Genomic DNA, 18,287 nt, shown 5'->3' on the forward strand with positions numbered 1-18,287 from the left:
AGTGGTATAAGACAAGATGCCCTGGCCCCGCCTGGCTGTGCTTGTAGAACCCTGCAGATTCCTGGAGAGTCACCTGGGTGGCCCAGGAGAGCCACCGGGCCCCAAGCCAACCTCCTGGGCACGTGTAACCCCTGCACCAGAGCTCTCAGCTGCATCTCTGATCTGTGTTAGGGGATAAGAGAGAAGCAGGGCCCAAGGTTTGTGGCCGGTACCTTAGCAAGGGGCTGGGGGGAGAAGAGAGCGGTGAGCTTGTCAACCACTAAATAAGGGAAGTTTCTCATGAGAAGTAAGTGTCATGTGCTTGCCTCACTGCTCGCCCTGCCCTTGGAAATTTTTGAACATTCCACCTGTGTGCTACCCTGAACTTGATGTAGCCGCAGGGGAGGGAGGATTGAGAGCCAGAGCCCTGGGGTTGTGTGAGGGGGAGGGTGGCAGGAGGAAGGCCCGGGATGGCAAGGGGGTCTGCTCTAAGTTCTAAAGGCAGGGCAGGGTGGGGCTGTGAGCCCAGGAGACTCCAAAGCCGAGAGGTCTTAGGTCATTTCCCGGTTCAAGGGAAAGCAGGTGAGAGAGCCCACTGTAGACGGCTCCTTTGAAAGCCGGATGCCTTGGCGCTCACGCTGGACTTTGTCATCTGGCGCTTCAAGCCCTCCCCCGTGGCTGCCTTTTCATCCTCACCAAGGCACTTTGACCTCCTGGGCCCCTTCACCGCTGGTCTTCCCCCGGGCGTCGGCCCAACGTCTGTCTGTGGATCACAGAGACTTGTTGTTCAACAAATGCTCTGTAGCTGACCCTGTCCACCTGCCCGGGGAGCGTGCAGCTGAAGCGGTGACACAGCCGCCCACCTGCACTGCTCAGCCTCCCCACGAAGGCACAGAGGCTGCAGGTGGGAGGTAGTTGAGGAACAGAGCAGCTCCCCCCCCACACCCCCAGGCCATCCAGCAGAAGGTGCGGGAAGAAGCCGTGGGGTGGGCCTGAGTGTCTGGGCAGAGCCTTGCCGGAAATGTCCCTGGCCTCAGCCGGCCCCATCTGGAAGGGAGGTGAGCTGCACCTGCAGAGGTGCCCAGGTGGGTGGTGCTGGGAACAGGCCTGGCCCCCCCTCCCGGGGGGGAGGAGATCAGCTCAGAGTGCTGAGAGCAGTGGTGGGCACCAAGAAGCTGCTCTTTGGCAAATGCCGGAACGATTCTTACCTTCCTCTTTGTTTCCAAGACCATTCAACTGGGCTTTAAAAAAAAAAAAAAAAAGTCATTTATTTGTGGTTGCCTAGGAGAGGCGAGTAAGCGGAATGTAAACAAACCACTCCTGGGCCCAGCCCACCGAGGAGGAGCACCAGCCTGCCACACCCAGGCTCCAACACAAACCTTCCCAGCGGGCTACAACTTCCGGTTGTCTCGGGCACTGAAGCGCTTTGAATTTGTGCAGGGGTGCAGGCGCACGTGCGTGCACGCCTGTTGGAGCGAGGAGGCGGCTTCCCGAGTTGTGCTCCCAATCCCGAGCCGAGCAGTATGTATTTTCTTTGGAGTTCCGTGTTGATTGTTAGAAAACACTGCCTCCTGGCTCCTGTCGCACTGCCATAAGCGGAAACTTTAATTCTTTGGAAAGTGCAGGGGATTCTGCAAAAAGCTGACTGTAGGCTCTTGTGTGTCTTCCAAGGAGACGGTTGGAGAGCCCTTCTATCTGCTGGTGACGACTCTGAACCAGAAAATCAACAAGGGGCCCGTCGATGTCATCACTTGCAAAGCCCTGTACACCCTCAACGAGGACTGGCTGCTGTGGCAGGTTCCGGAGTTCAGCACCGTGGTACGGCGGGCCATTCAGACTCCGAAATAAAGAGCCATGCACGGGGACGGAGGGGAGGCTTGTGGGGGGCGAGGTCACTTCCAAGGAAAAGGTCTCATTCCTGCGGCGGGAGGCTGCATAGGTTTAGTTAATTAAAAGCAGTAGTTGATAAAGTATTAACACGTGTTCGCAGAATAGATTTTAATTACTTGGATCGCAGGAGAAAGTATTGTAATGATGCCTGGGGCACTCATCAATTTCCAAAGATTTTAATATCAGGATTGCTTATAGCTTTCAGCATCGTCAAAGGAAATGCAAAGTGCTCCCTGTTCAGCACTTATAATTGCAATCAGAATTTCTCAAATGGCTCTGCTCCGGCAAGACAATGTGTGAAGATATATTTCAACCACACTGAGGCCGTCTTATTTTAGAATGATAACACAAGACAAATTCCACTGTGTTCCCCGTGCAACACGACACCCTTACTTTATTTTCATGGATTAGTTACAAATGTTTGGTGTCACGCACTTAATGTACTGTGATCTCATAGATATTTTTAGATGCTCACTGGCATCACTAAGGGAGGGGGGTGGCTGCCTGGCGGGTTCTTCCTGTTGGAGAACCCATCTTCTCCCACCCACCCACCACCTTTCTTAAAGACAGAGAGACCGATTGAGGGCGGTTTGGCAATTTTAGAGGGGGAGCCCCGCATGAAAAGTGGCTTCAGAATTAGGATTTTTTTTTCTTGCTTTTCTGTTGTATAGATTTGGGGCAGAGATTGCTGTGTTTTGGTTTGATCTTTAGCTTTCCAGAGGCTCTGGGCTTCATCACAGTCTTGTTAGTGGAGAAGATGACCGAGGGGCTTGGGTATTGCCCCCTGGGAGAGCTGAGTCGCCTGTGCCTTTGCTCTGGGCGAATCACATGCTAACTGTGCAGTGTGGGGGAAGGGTGCGTGCATCAGCTGCTTGGAGTTGTCCATCACTGCCAGCTGTAGCTCAGCCCGCCCTTGCGGCTGGCACCGTGCTCACCTGCACTTCTCAACGTGCTGAGATCTCTCCGGACACGCACCTGCAGCTGACAGGCAGTGGTGGGTGGGCCAGTGGCTCTCAAACTTGAGCTTGCGCGCCCAGCACCTAGAGAGCTTGTTACTCACCAGGCGCTCGCTGCAGCTGGTCTGGGGTGTGGCCTGAGAATGCAGCTTTCGAAGACCTCCCTGACACCGCCAAGGCTGCTTGAGAACCCATTGGTGCAGTGGTTAGAGCGTGGTCTCACAGGTCAGGCACTGGCTAGCTGTGTCCTGCTGGGCAAGTGTCTGACGCTGTCTGTGCCTCAGTCTCCACGTGTGTAGAATGGGCATGATGATTGTGGCATTTGCCCGCTTCTTGGGGGTGCTGTGAGGTTGAAGAGAGTAGATATTTTGTGAAGTGCTTAGAGCATCACCTGGCTTGTGGGTGCTGTGTAAAACTGTTGAGCTTAGTTGAGATCGCCTAGAACGGTGGCTAGAAATGCAGATCCAGCTATAGCACTGTGGGCTTTCTCTCGCGACCAATCATGAAACCAGGAGCTTGAGGGATGGAGCCCAGACGTGTAAGCATCTATGAAACTTTCCAGAAGGTTCTCACTTGCATCCAGCATGGAAAGTATCGCCGCCAGAAACCTTGGAGAACAAAGGACAGATTTTGCACCTGTGTCCTTGACCCTCCTTTCAATGATGCTGGGTTTGGGCGCACAGCCGCAGCCGCAGTCCTCGGTCCTCGGTCCTCACCAGAGGGTGTCTGCTGCACTCTCTAGAAGTCCTGAAGTTCCCTACTATGGTTTGGGTATGGTCTGTTCCCGCCAAAACTCTCTGCATTTCAAAGCCTCCGTAAGGGAACTGAGAGGTGGTGGGACCTTTAAGAGTTGGTGAGGTCAGGGAGCTCCACCCTCAGGGAGGGATTCACGAGGACCCTCTGGAGCCGGGTCTTAAAGCCGGGTGGGCGGCCTTGGCTGTGCTCTTACTCGCCTCCTCGCCTCGCGGTCTCTTCACACCCGCCTGCCCTTCTCCACCAAGCGTGGAGCCACACATGGCCCTCACTGAAAACCATGGGGCCATGCTCTGGGGTTTCCAGAACCATGAGCGAAATAAACCTGGTCAGCGGGTCTCGGGTGAGCCTGGCGTTGCAATAGCCACCGAGAATGGACTAAGTCCACACAGAGACGAGTCTGAGTGAACATAGCTAGGGAACATCGGGCAGCCTCAGGGTCATCAAAGCCCCACTGCAGACAGGAAGGAGAGGGAGGGGATGGGCCCAGGACGGGGGGGGGGGGGGGGGGGGGGGGGGGGGCGTGTTGGGGAGGGGGTGTTGAAGCGACTTCTGAGCTCTTTTTGATGTGTTGCATCTGAATGCTTTTCCTCCTTTTCATTTCGGAACATTATTTATTTCACAGTCAATTAAGACCATGTGTTTCTGATTTGTTAACACTCAACTCATCATCAAAATGTTACTTGATGTCGAAGAAATTCCTGTGGACTCTTGGGAAAAAAAATGATTTTCCTGTATAGCCCCTGGGGGAAAGGCTACTGGGAAAAGATGACTTCAGAACTCTGCATCACTCTTGCTTTTCAAGTTCAGATCGGCTGGTGGATGCCGTACAGCCTGGTGGAGGGTGGGGCCCCTGGTTTCTTGGGGCCATGCCTTTAACAGTGACATTGAATGCCTTTTTACTGGTGCCGTGGCACGTGCCCTGTTGCGGTGAGTGATTACCCTGGAAGCTGGAGAGAAGGCACACAACCTAGTCTGTGCTGTGTGACAAGATGTTAACAAAAGGGTGATATCAAAAATGGAAGGTTTTGGCCGGCGCCGTGGCTCACTAGGCTAATCTTCCGCCTGCGGTGCCGGCACCCCAGGTTCTAGTCCCGGTCGGGGCGCCGGATTCTGTCTCGGTCGCCCCTCTTCCAGGCCAGCTCTCTGCTGTGACCCGGGAGTGCAGTGGAGGATGGCCCAAGTGCTTCGGCCCTGCACCCGCATGCCCGCATGGGAGACCAGGAGAAGCACATGGCTCCTGCCTTCGGATCAGCACGGTGCGCTGGCCGCGGTGGCCATTGGAGGGTGAACCAACGGCAAAGGAAGACCTTTCTCTCTCTCTCTCTCTCACTGTCTGCTCTGCCTGTCAAAAAAAAAAAAAAACCGGAAGGTTTTTCATTTCCTTTCAGGCAACTTCCCCCAGCCTGAGCCGTCATATTTCTAATTTTCTCTCTCCCTCCTTCCTCCTCCTCCTCCTCCCCTTCCCCTCTCCCTTCCTTTCCCCTCCTCTCAGGCATCTGCACCCAGTGGTTTGAAAGTCTTGCTTTCCTAAATTTGCCCAAGGTGGTTTATGTAATTGAAAACCAAGGTGTGGTAAGCAGCCTGGAGTGTGCGTGTGTGCGTGCGTGCGTGTGCGCGCATGTGTGTGTGTGTGTGTAGTTCTTTCAAGGAAACTCAGAAGAAGGCAGAGCAACCACCTGAGCAACTGGAAGTTTCAACACCTGGTGCCCTGGAGGGACAGCCTGGGACAAAAGCTGCCCCCAGCCCCAGCCCCTGGGGAGCACAGCGCCTCATCTGCCAACCTAGAAGTTGGGTGTCGCACCTCTAAGCTTAGGATGTGTTCTCTCTGCGGTGGGGGGTGTTTTCTGGAACACAAAGACACCTTGCCAGTTTCTTATCCAGGAAATCGTTACAGTAACCGATGGGCTCCGCCAAGGCATGCTTTGTTCTCTGTGTCTTGGGACAAAATTCCCGTCTTTGCTTCCAGCTAAGTAAAGCTCCTTAGAGCCGTGCTGTGCCTACTCCCATACCCTACACAGCCATCTACTGATGCGTGCCCGGCTCCTGTCAAATGCGGTGGCAGCCAGGCACGGTGCTCTCATGTTAGCATCACGGGAGGGTTTGTAAGCACACAAGATTCCGGGCTGTGTTTCCTGTCCAGGAATTCAGCTTGGAGAGCCGGAAGAGGAAGAAAACTTGCTGTGCTGTTTTCTCCCTTTGCAAAATTTTAGGCACTTTGGGTTTTGTTAATGGGAACTCTCAGGCCCCCACACTGAGTCAAGAGAAGGATTTCTGAGCAGATTGGCCTGAAATTTTGGAGGAACCACTCAGGATTGAGGGATTTCAGCCCCAGGAAAGGAAACCCCTTGAGAAAGGGGGCATTGGCTTCACTTTTGGGGAGGAGATGAGAAAAACTAATAACTCGTAGCCTGCGTGCTGAATTAGCAAGAGGAGGTTGACTTGTAATCAAAGTGAAGCGAGAAATGGTTTTTTGAACTCTTAAACCCAGGAAATGAGCTTGCCAATCGGCTGCATCAGAAAGATAGAATCTTGGCACCCTGGGAAAGAGCATTGCGACAAACATATTATTGCACTCATTCTCCTATCTATAAGAAAATCTTTAAGATGATCAGAATTTCTTGACAAAACACAGTACATGCCTGCTGGCACTGTATGGCTCCGTTATGATCTGCAGAAGGTTTAAGCCCGTCCGCACCAGTGTTAGGCCAGTTCCCAAGTAGTTCCCGTTTGGGGACAGTCATGTTCAGTGCACTTTTGGAAAGAACAGAGCCCGCCTGGCTTGTTGCAGGGGTTTCTCATCCACCTGCTGCCTTTCGCGGTGCACTCCCCTCCCCAGCCCCCCAGTCCAAAGCTCTTTCGGTTCCATTTAGTTGGTCCTTGCAGAAGATCCATTATCCCCTTAATTAAACAACCCACTGTCCTGGCTAAGTCATTCTCCGTTACTGTTGTTCATTAAATCCCAACGTGTGCACTCCGGCAGTCTTGGTTTCGGTACTCCCAGCACTTGCGGCGTGAATTCACAGCCCGTGAGCTTCGCCTTTGCCGTCTTCCGCAGTGCACGTCATTTCTATTCTGACTGTGGTAGTACTGAGATCAGTACCACCTTCGTCTGAGTGCGCGGAGCCTCCTGATCCGAGAGTGAAACCGTTCTCGCCATCATTTGAGCTAAGTCTAAAGTACACAGCGAGACGTGGAAAACGAAAAGTGAACATTAAATGGCTGCCTGAAATGACTTTTCAGACTCCTCCTTCCCACGCCTGCAATCTCAGAATTAGAAAATAACTTGGTAATCTAAATACAAAAGCATCTGACTTTCCTCTTGGTGGCTCCACTGTGACTCCATCATATTGGTGTTGGGATTCTTATTTGTATTTGTGCTCCTCAGAGAATAAATTTTTTTTTTACTGCAAATCATGGTGGCAATAAGCATTTTTTTCTTTTTTTGGTGTTGTCCAAGTTAGAATTTCACTGAAAGTCATTGTCATGTAGAGCAGGGAGCTGCTAGAAACAGCCTGAGGGCTGATTGTGGCCCCCTGCCTATCTCTATAAACAGAATACTTTATTGGGGTATGGCCACGCCCACCGGTTTCCTTATTGCCTCTGGCTGCTACTGGGGCAGAGTTGAGTAGTTGCAATGGACACCCCATGGGCCACATAGCATTCAATGGGGACTGCCCTTTACAGGAAGGTTGCCAGGCCTTAGTGCAGAGCTTGACATGATAGAAAGAACCAGAACACTCTCCTCCACCTCCCCCAAAAGACTTGGCCTCTTGATTCTCCTTGTGGGACACGCACTGCTTGCTACCATCAGTAAATCTGAAACTGAAGGGGCTTTTAGCAAAAACCCAAAATACTGAAAATACTGAAGTCATTTCTTTTAGGCTACATCAGCTCTTTTCACTAGATTCTAGAATAGACAAATGTTGGCAAACGCTACAAAATATAGAAAAACTGGCAAGATGGACATAAATTTGAATAAATGCTTCCCATGAACTTCGTAAAATTTTCCTTCAAAAACAGAAAAAGGCGGCTTCTCCCCTCCCCTTCCCTTCCCTCCCCTTCCACCCCATGATTCTGTTACAGGCACAAAGTGCCTTGATCCAGGAAGCTTTGGGCCAGGGTGTGAGCTGGGGTGGGTGTCCACAGGCCGCTGGCTGCAGCCGGAGACCAACCCGCACTGAGCTGTTCTGCTGAGATTTGCGCTGCTGGCCCTGAGCTTCCAGACCTGTGCTTCCTTCTCTCCTGGCGATTTCCACCGCTACCTTCTCCCTCGTATCATTCAGTGTAAGACCTAGACGTTCATCTTGACTTTGGTCTGGCCCTGGAATGGAATTAGAAACGCGTTTTATGGGTTTTATTTAATGAAAGCAATGATGGCTCCAAGACCTTTTATGATGAAGTTGCTGCTTCGCGATAAATCCTCTCGCAGCTGCTCTTGGTGTTCGCCCGTAGCTCCGAAAGCATGCAGCACTCGCCCCACTGCTTAGCCACGTGGGAGGAGGCCTCCTGCCAGCCCTCTGCTGTCCCCACACCTGACACAGCCGTCACGGGACGGGTGGTGGGCGAGGCCCTAACAAGATAGGAATGTGGTTGTAGGTTCATGTGCAGAAGAGGTGCCGTTTGCAGGCTGACAGTCTTGATTTTGAACCTGGGCTCAGCCGCTGTACTGAGTGGCTGTGTGACCTTGGGGAAGTCACTTACTCTTTCTAAACCTGTTCCCTCATCTGTAAACAGGCAGTGATGACGGCTTTCCGTGTGTGTGTGTGTGTGTGTGTGTGTGTAAGATCTATTTATAGGGACTGGCGTTATGGCATAGTGGGTAAAGCTGCCACCTGCAGTGCTGGCATCTCATATGGGCACTGGTTCAAGTCCCAGATGCTCCACTTCCAATCCAGCTCTCTGCTATGGCCTGGGAAAGCAGTGGAAGATGGCTTAGGTCTTGGGCTCCTGCACCCATGTGGGAGACCTGGAAGAAGCTCATGGCTATGGTTTGGTACAGCTCCAGCTGTTGCGGCCAATTGGGGAGTGAACCAGCAGATGGAAGACCTCTCTCTCTCTCTCTCTCTCTGCATCTGCTCTCTGAAACTCTGCCTTTCACATAATTAATCTTTAAAAAATTTACTTATGTGAAAGAGTGACAAAGGAGGTAGAGGGAAAAGATGACAATCGATCTTCCATCTGCTGGTTCACTCCCCCAAGTGGCCACAACAGCCAGGGCTGGTGCAGGCTAAAGCCAGGACCAGGAACTCCAACTGGGTCTCCCACACGAGTGGCAAGGCCGACATACTTAGGCCACTCTGCATTGCTTTTCCAGACACATCAGGAGGGAGCTGGATTGGAAGCAGAGCAGCTGGGACTTGAACCTGTGCTCCAATGTGGGATGCTGGCATTGCTGGTGACAGCTTCGCCCACTGTGCCACAACACTGGCCCCTACCCTGTGCACTTGGGAGCAGGTTAGGAGCTAATGCCGTGCCGTGTCTGGTCATCTTGCCCAGCACGGTGGGTCCTGTCCCTTTTGAGAGTTTTTCTTGTCACCTGTAAGCAGAAAGTGTCCCCTCGAATTCTTCTTGGTTATTTATTGATGACACTGGGCGATGCAAGGGAGTTGATGAGCTGAATCCATCATCAGGGAGAACATCTCTTAAATGCTCGTGTGCTTGTTCTGGTCAGAAGTGTTGCATAGGAGCCCGCGGTGGCACCGTTGGTTCAACAGCACCGGCACCCCACATCAGAGAGCAGGTTTAAGTCCTGGCTGCTCTGCTTCAACCCAGCTTCCTGCTAATGCATCTGAGAGGGTGGCAGGTGAAGCCCAGGTTCTTGGGTCTCTGCTACCCACGAGGGGGACCCTAATGGAATTCCAGGCTTCGGTCTCGCCCAAACCTGGGTGTTGTAGATATTTGAGGAGCAAACCAGCAAGCAGAAGATCTGTCTGATTCTATCTTGCCCTCTCTCTGTTGCCCTTCTTTTCAAATAAATCCTTTTAAAATGTTGCATAAATCCCATGTCTGGGTGTTTGCCAGCCCTGGCAGGTAATACCCACGGACACCTGTGCACAGGGGGTGACAATGAGAAACCTGAACTGGTGCCCCAGAGAAGCTGGTCTGTGACATGGGACAAGAGGACCCTTCCAGGCTGGTCTTCTCTCTGCATCCTGGGTGTACATTTTCCAAACAGCCCCGCCTTTCTCTACGGCCCTGCTTGGAGACAGACAGCATTCCTGAATCCGTGAGGATGCAGGCAGCTGCAGGAGCCCTGTGGCCCCAGCAACAGAGCATGGAGGTCTGGGGTGGGCTGGCTGGTGCTTCCGCTCAGGGGTGTCCTCGCTGATGTAGGCTCCTTCTCTTCTGTCCTCAGGTCACCTCTTGGTCCAAGGCATCTTCTTCCCCCAGCTGCCTGCCGCAGTCCACGTTCCGGGCCGGGGTGGGGGTGGGGGTTCCGTGAGGTTCATTGTCAAGTCAGGGTGAGGAGGGCGAGCCTTCTCCACCACATCCCCTCCCTCCTGTCTCCTCTGACAGCGTTGACAGAGTGTGGGGCCCGCAGGGACTGCCCTGGAGACTGTGTGGCTTTGATCGGCCATTTGGCCCCTCTCGCTCCAGATCAGGACGTGCCCTAGGAGTGGCCTCCGGCAGCTGCTCCCATTGGACAAACTTCTAAACCTCGCTGGGTCGCTGTTTTCATCTGCTAAACAAAGCTAATAATAGTGCCCACTTGATAGAGCAGTTGTGGAGATTAAGTGGATTCACAGCTCCGTCCCCGGTACGTGGCGAGCGTTCAATAAGGGCCGGCTATTATTAGCATCGTATAGCAGCTTTCTCTTCCTCGCCATATTTGTTTCTATCAATAGTGCGCAGCTTCCCTGTCGGATGGCAGGTTCCAGAAACGCAACGTTGGTCTGTAACCTCTCTCTCTCCCCTCCTCCCAAGGAAGTGGGATTCTTGCTGTAGACTTCCTTGCCTGCCGGGCTCAGGGGAAGACGGAAGCTTTGTTGCTCACGAGTCTCCGTGGAGGCTGGCAGCCCATCGTGTCCATGGTCCAATGCAAATGCCCCTTCCTCCATGTAGCCTGCCTTAATGTGTCTCCCTTTGAAGACCCCTGTTCAGGAGCAGGCATTTGGGATACCTCCATCCTGTATCCGAGTACCTGGTTCAAATCCCGGCTCTTCTGCTTCTGATCCAACTTCCCCCCAGTGCACACCCTGGAAGGCAGTAGGTGATGGCACAAGTGCTTGGGTCCCTGCCACCCATGTGGGAGAACTGGATGGAGTTCTGGGCTCCTGGCTACTGTAGGCATTTGGGGAGAGTAAACCAGCAGATGGAAGATCTTTGTCTTTCTCAGGTAAAATTGACAATAAGTAATTTTTTAAAGATTTATTTATTTGAAAATCAAGTTATAGAGAGATGGAGAGACTGATCCTCCATCTGCTGGTTCACTCCCTAGATGGCTTAAGTGGTCAGGGCTGGGCCAGGCTGAAGCTAGAAGTCAGGTGCTTCTTCTGGGTCTCCTGTGTGGGTGGCAGGGGCCCAAACACTTGGGCCATATTCTGCTTCTTTCCCTGGCCATTAGCAGGGAGTTGGATCAGAAGTGGAGCAGCTGGGACACAGATCGGTACCCATATGGGATGCCAGCACCACAGGTGGTATCTTTACCCACTACACCACAATGCTGGGCCTGAAAATAACTTTAAAAACCCATTCAAGCTAGAGGTGCCGTCTCTCTGAACCCCTCAAGCACCCACCTACTCCCACCACATTCTGCCTGCCATTAGCATTTGATGTGTGGGTCCCCCAGTTTGTTCTGGTTTGGGAACTTCCCAGATAGCATGACTGCCAGGCTGTACCTTGGATCAACTGCAGAGCCCCGGGCACAGTAGGTGCAAAGTAAATGGGTGTCAGGGCCGGCGCTGTGGCCTGGCAGCCCCCCAGCCGAAGCTCACGCCCACTTCTTGGCTGCCACTTTGATGCCAAGGAAACCGCGAGAGCGCGCACAGTTCCTCTTCACGGGGGTGCAGATTTCTGGGTAAGAGGCCAGTATCTGTTTTAGTGCACGTTTAGCTTTCTGCAGGAATTGAAACTAATCGCCATGGATTTGGACTGAGCTTCCTTTGCAAAACAGTGTCATGTTTTTTTGAAAGGCAAAATCGCCAAGCGTTTGAGAACGTGAAGCTAGGGTGACTGGTTCTAGCATTTTCTTGCTGAGTAACCCTGTACAATGTGTTTAACCGGTGTGTGCCTCAGTTTCCCATTTGTGAAATGGGACTAAGGAGAGACGCCATCTCGTAGGGTTGTTTCTGAGGTTAACGTATGTATTTTATACACAGGGTTTTCGAATGGTGGGTGGTGTACAGAAAACATGCATGCATTTGCTGTTATTACGTGGCACCGTGTAGTGAGGCTGTGACTCTTTGATGTGGGAACCATGAGAATTTTAAGGCTCAGAGAAGTTAGCTGACTTGCCCACATTTCCACGGCTAGTGAGTGACAGAGACTGGGACAGTCCAGGTGGCACCGGGGACCCTCCTCCTGCTGTCCCCCCTACCCAGAATTCCTGAGGCCGTTCCACTTGATGCTTGACTATTGGTCACACTGATGCTTTTGTCTCCTAAGTGCACTGTGAATTATCTGAGAAAAAGCGCCATGTCTTCAGGCCTCACCTGTCCCCCAGCCCTACATGGCGGACAGGGCACAGAGAAGTCTCTCATTAAGTGGGTGTTGGTGGGGACTGGTGGGGGCAGCCGGGGAGATGGTGCTTCCGGTGGGAGCAGTGGGCAAAGGTGTCTTTGGGGGAGCTGGGAGGCAGGGCAGGCACTGGGAACCCCATACTTGAGGCTGTAGGACACTGCTGTCTGAGCACTGAGTGGTAGCAGCACAAGAAATGCGTGCACATCAGTTTGTATCTGAATTTACCCTGGGAACTCCCCAGGAGGCTGCCCAATGCCGTGCAGTCCCCCTGCCCTTGGTCTGGCTCTGGAGGCCCCAGCAGGTTTACACTGCTTTACATCCCCATAAGATGTTTTTGTTTTTTTTTTCCTTTCGGTTATGTTTTTAAGAAGAACATGTATTGCCTTGTAAAGAGGTGTTTTTGTTCAAGACAGCGTGCCCTTTAGGCAGGAAGAGCGTGCTGGCTCACAGATACCCACAAAGCTATGCAGCAGCCTGGGATCACCGCCGTGCTCACCGCGAGGGGCTTTCCATGCATCTCTGTCTTGGGAAAGCCCTGCGCAGTCACCGCACTGCACTCGCTCCCCACCACAAGCAGGCTGACTCGTGTGAACGGGTACGGCGAGTTCTAGCCACGTCCTCCAGACCCCGCGGCTCGGTTCAGTGGCGGTGCTGCTCATCACACAGCTAACTGCCCCCGGACATTGGCAGGGTGGCCCCAGAGGCCCCCATGAATGTGGCTTAAGACAGGGATGCAAGGGAGAGGGCTCGTGTATGAGGCTGCCCCACATTGGATGTGCCCAATGGCTGTGCTCTGCACCTGGCACTCCCCACCTCCTCTCCTGTCTGGTGTTTTGCGTCTGTGAGCTGGAAGGCATTTGGACCCCTTGCTGGGAGGCACAGATGTCCTAGCAGGCAAAGGAGCGACTCTGTTCCAGAAAGAATCCTTGAAGGCCTCACTGAGGTCACCACTGGTTAGCTCAGAGATGAGATCGCGCTGCTGTGGAGTCCTGATCTTTTGGTTCGGACTGGGCCCAAGTTCACTCTTGCGGGATTATAGGCTAGATCCTAGGGGCAAGCCTGAAAGGCCTTTGTCTTAGTCCTTCCAGGCTGTTGTAGACTGGGCAGCTTAGCAAGGGCAAACATTGATTTCTCAAAGTTGCAAAGGCTGGGAAGTCCAAGTTCAAAGACGTGGGGTGGATTCCGTGTCTGGGGAGGCCCAGCTTTCCCACAGATGGGGCTATCTCCCAGCATCTTCCTGCGCTGGCCGGAGCCACGTGGCTCTCCAGGTCACAAGGACATGGATCCCATGATTAAGGACTCTACCCTAAGGTCACCTCCACGTACCACTGCCTTGGGAGTCGCAGATGGCAGTGTGACGAGCTTGGGAGGACACAGACATCCAGGCCGTGGCAGCGTTCAAGGGAAAATGTGGCCCCGAGATCCTTCCCAGTGTTTCAGAAGCCCCAGGTCCACGGTGTCGGTGGCACCCCTAGGTCCTGTCTCCCAAGTGCTCAGGAACCAGACCCTGTTCTGGGGACCATGCGGTTAAATCTATGCATGATCCCTGGAACCTCCTGGGGCAGAAACTGTTCATCTACTTTGCAGGTGACAAACAGAGAGTCTGCCTTGCTGGAGGGTGGTGGGCTGAGAAGTTACCCAGCTGTTCTGTGGTGGACTGGGGCTAAACCCCCAGGGGTCTGCCCCATTCCGCTTGCTGCTAGCTTCCCCCTTGCTCTGAGGGCCATGCTGCTATGGGGTTAGAGTCCTACCCAGTCAGCATGGACTGAGCCTCTGTTTTTGAGTGAAGGCATCCCACTACTAGCAATAACGATCATTTAACAGGTTCGTAAGCTATAATGACCGTCATGGCCATTGAGCCCTGCCCAGCAGCCCGTCTTTGTGCTAAGCCCTTAATGCATTATCTCATTTAATCTTCTTACCAAGGCTAGGAAGCGGGTCTCCCCTTAATTATACCCATTTTTAAATTTGAACTCCTGAGGATTCCCGTGCACTGTATTATTTGTGACTTTATTTCTTACTATCCTGATTACCTTGATCATTTGCCATTTGCTTCTGAAGCCAGGCTCAGCGATAGTAAATCCTTGTGCATTTCCCACCGGTGATGTCAGAGGCGCCACAGAATCTCGGCTGTGTCGTGCGGGTTACTGAATGCTCCGAGCTCTTGCTGGAGTCCGTTCCCGCGCTGTGTTAGAGTCTGAGATGCGTCTGTGCTTAGAGAAAGCCGGTCTGCAAGACTCCCTCGCTCTGAGCGCTCACACAGGTGCCAAGGCCACACCCCCGGTAGTGTGATGCTGAGGTTTAGCTGCGCTGGGAGGATGTCACCTGACAACCGTTCAGGAATGGCACGGAAACACAGAATAATTAATGCAAGAATGATAGTGCGGGGTGGGAGCTCAGTGCTTTAATGAGGCCTCAGGAAAGCCGCGGAAGGGGAGATGCATGTTCTGGTGATTAATGCTGCATATTAAAAAGTGACCTCTTCTGGTGTGGTCAATACGGGGACCTCGTGACCTTTGCTGTCACCTGGGACTTCACTTCTGACACTCCGAGGCCCTGTCTGGCAGCCATGCAGCCATGATCAAATGATCACCAGTCAACCTTCGTCATCTCTGGAACCTTTCCAGCTCTTTGTGGGTTGGTGTTGTTTTTTTTTTTTTTTTTTTTTTTTTTTTTTGAGAATGAAATTAGAAATCCCCATCTTTAGAATCTTTTGTGTGTTTTCCTCTCCGATACGTCTGTTCGGTGCTCACTTGGTAAGATGAGAACTCCACCTTTCTGTCTTCCTCTCCATTGTCCCTGAAAAGAACAGATCACAGAGAAAAGATGAAAGCAGTACTGGGCGATCAGAGGTGGCCGCCGCGCCGTCGGGGGTGTGAGCGGGACGTGCTGGGGTTTGGGTCTTTGCAGGTTGCTATTACCTGATCGTCTTGGAAACCTGTTTGTATTCTCGCAGGCACTCAACGTCATCTTTGAAAAAATCCCAGAAAATGAGAGCGCAGATGTCTGTCGGAATATTTCGGTCACCGTTCTCGATTGCGATACCATAGGCCAAGCCAAAGAAAAGATTTTCCAGGCATTCCTCAGCAAGAATGGCTCTCCCTATGGACTTCAGCTCAATGAAATCGGGCTCGGTAAGGTGCCGGCGAGCTGCTTTGTGTTGCGGACCCCTGGATCTCGCCATGAGTGTCCCTCCCTCCCTCCCTCCCCGCACCCCAGCAGCTCCTGCCTGGCGAGGCTGGCCGGCCGGGCCGCTCGCAGAGAGAGGGTAGTCCAGGGGCCCAGGGACAGCTTTGCTCTCTGGAGCGTGCAGCTGCTTCCCGGGAAGCGGGATGCTTCCACAGCGTGGCTTTGTAAACGTTAGATTTGTAAATGGGATGCATGAACCTGCTGCCCCTGAGGCCACCCACCATCACCTCACAGCAGGCGGTACAGGAAGGTGAGGACTCTTTGGCCTCTGTGCGTGTCGCCGTGCACACTGGCATTTAATTCTGAGCACGTCCTTAGTGCACGGCTCCGGCTGTTGACCCCAGCCAGCTAGGAGGGTTGTCTTCCTCCATGTTCATTTGCGAGGCTTTTCTGGTGTGTTGCAAAGGCAGCAGATGCGTGAGCGAGCTAACGGGGCTCCACTTCACTCCTGTGTGCAGCGACCTGTTTTTTTAAAGTTGGGTTCCAAACACGCTGCGGTCCCAGGAGGCTGTGGTGGGGTTCTGTGACAGATATGGGACAGGAGAGAGGAGCGAATGGCAGCAGTGCCAGTGTAATGGGGCTCAGCTCCCCCTGGCATTCAGCTGTGGGCCTCCCCACAGCAGACAATTCAACTCTCCCCTCTCCCAGCCAGACTTTGAAAAGCCTTGAGCCACGGTGTGGGACGTTGCGTGCCACTGTGCAAATGTGTCGTGACTTCATGACCTGCCCCAGAGAAAGCAGGGCCACTGGCGTGCCTTCTCTGCACCCCGTTTCCATTCCCGCTCCTCAGATGCACTGTAGGGCGGCTTGAAGTCCACTGTGGCCCATTTGGTTAGAGATGGGGTCCAGGAGCAGCCCCAGCCAGGAAACCATGACCTGACCTAGACCAACAACTTCCTGGCCCTGCACACACATCTTGCCACTGTGTGGCTCTGACCACATGACCTGGGCAGCCCCACCCAACCCCGCAGGGAAAACAGCCCGGCAGCCTCTGCACCGCCTCTGGGTTGGCAGGAGCATCCTCATGCTTGTTCTTGGTTTGCACCAGACTGGGTTCCCCTTACCATGTGGACACCAGTTCGAGTCCCAGCTGCTCCACTTCTAATTCAGTTCCCTGCTAGTGCACTTGAGAAAACAGTAGAAGCTGGCCCAAGTCCTTGGGCCCCTGCACCCACATGGGAGACCCAGAAGAAGCTCTTAGCTCCTAGCTTTGGCCTGACCCAGCCCCGGCTGTTGTGGCCATTTGGGAAGTGAGTCAGCAGATAGAAAATCTTTCTCTCCCTCTCTCTCTGTAACCCTGCCTTTCAAATAAAAAGTCCTTTAAAAAAAAAAATCTGAACCCTGAACACAAAACAAAAATAAGCTAACCTCAGGCCACCAGATCTTCAAATCTGCAGACCAAGATTCACCACCTGATGCACCTTTTACTCACTTCTAGTTGTGAAAGCAGCAGAGGAAGCAGTTAAAGGAGTGTGACTGTCCAAGGGGCCCACATTTTTTTCTTCTTCTTTTGCAGAGCTTCAAGTGGGCACACGCCAAAAAGAACTTCTGGATATTGACAGTTCCTCTGTGATTCTTGAGGATGGAATAACCAAGCTGAACACCATTGGCCACTATGAGGTAAGAACAAGACACCCCAATGTCTCCATCCTCATCCTGAATCCGAGTTGGGCTAGGGAGTCTCCAGCACCAGGTACATTCTTTTCTTTCTTTCTTTTTTTACAAAACAAACAAACAAACACCATTGATTTATTGATTTGAAAGGCAGAGTGACAGAGGGAAAGAGGAAGGGAGAGAGAGAGATTTTCCATCTGCTGGTTCACTCCCTAAATGGCCACAACAGCTGGGGCTGGAGCTGGGCCAGGCCAAAGCCAGGAGCCAGGAGCTCCATCCTGTCTCCCATGTGGGTTACAGGGGCCCAAATACTCGGGCTGTCATCTCCTGCATTCCCAGGTGCATTAGCAGGGAACTGGATCAAAAGCGGGGCAGCTGGGACTCAAACCAGGGCTCTGGTGTTATTACAGGGCGGGGCAGGGGGTGCTTTCCCTGCTACACCACGATGCTGGCCATGCCAGGTAAACTCTTTTTAGAAACTCCAGGACTTCCACTCATTTCTTGGAATGGCTTGCAGATTGCTTGTTTCGTTTCTTTTCTTTTTTTGTTTTTAAAGATGTATTTATTTATTTGAAAGGCAGAGTTACAGAGGCAGAGGCAGAGAGAAAGGTCTTCCATCTGCTGGTTCACTCCCCAGATGGCCGCAATGACTGGAGCTGTGCCGATGCAGAGCCAGGAGCCAGGAGCTTCCTCTGGGTCTCCCACGCAGGTGCAGAGGCCCATGCACTTGGGCCATCTTCCACTGCTTTCCCAGGCCATAGCATAGAGCTGGACTAGACGTGGAGCAGCCAGGACTCATGCCAGTGCCCATATGGGATGCCAGCACTGTAGGCGGCGGCTTTACCTGCCACGCCACAGCCCCAGCCCCAGCCCCAGATGGCTCGTTTCTGAGGCATAAGTTCTTTGCTGCCCGTTCAGACGAACCCTTGGGTGACTCGCTCATGCCATACCCACATATATCGCCGACCCCAACCCCTGCCCCAGCGGCTTCGCTTGCTCTGCATGCCGCAGTGCACACTGCAAGCTTTGCCTCTCTGGGTTCCTCTGGCCCAACAGAACACGTCCCTAGTGAAGCCCCAGGAGACGAAGCATTTAGCTTGGCCTGCGGGTGCCACATGCCCTGATGTCAGAGAAAGCAGACAGGGTCCTACACCTCACCTAGCTCCACGTGTTCACAGCAGACCTTGTAACCTTTGGTGTAGGCTTCCTGTTGCTGAAGATGTT

The 18,287-nt window shown here is 52.9% G+C and overlaps 1 protein-coding gene across 2 annotated transcripts in view; it reads left to right on the forward strand.

Moving 5' to 3' along the window:
* The window catches only part of PLXNC1 (plexin C1), a 158,728-nt gene that overhangs the window by 116,110 nt on the left and 24,331 nt on the right, over window positions 1–18,287 (forward strand). For both annotated transcript variants that reach the window (XM_008256886.5, XM_089308756.1), the window contains exons 21-23: window positions 1,651–1,797; window positions 15,217–15,394; window positions 16,966–17,069. In XM_008256886.5, the coding sequence (XP_008255108.5) occupies window positions 1,651–1,797; window positions 15,217–15,394; window positions 16,966–17,069 (429 nt within the window). The remainder of the gene's footprint in view (window positions 1–1,650; window positions 1,798–15,216; window positions 15,395–16,965; window positions 17,070–18,287) is intronic.

Source organism: Oryctolagus cuniculus, chromosome 11 (assembly GCF_051225735.1).
Source record: "Oryctolagus cuniculus isolate XC-2025 breed Fujian yellow rabbit chromosome 11, ASM5122573v1, whole genome shotgun sequence".
Taxonomy (NCBI): Eukaryota; Metazoa; Chordata; class Mammalia; order Lagomorpha; family Leporidae; genus Oryctolagus; species Oryctolagus cuniculus.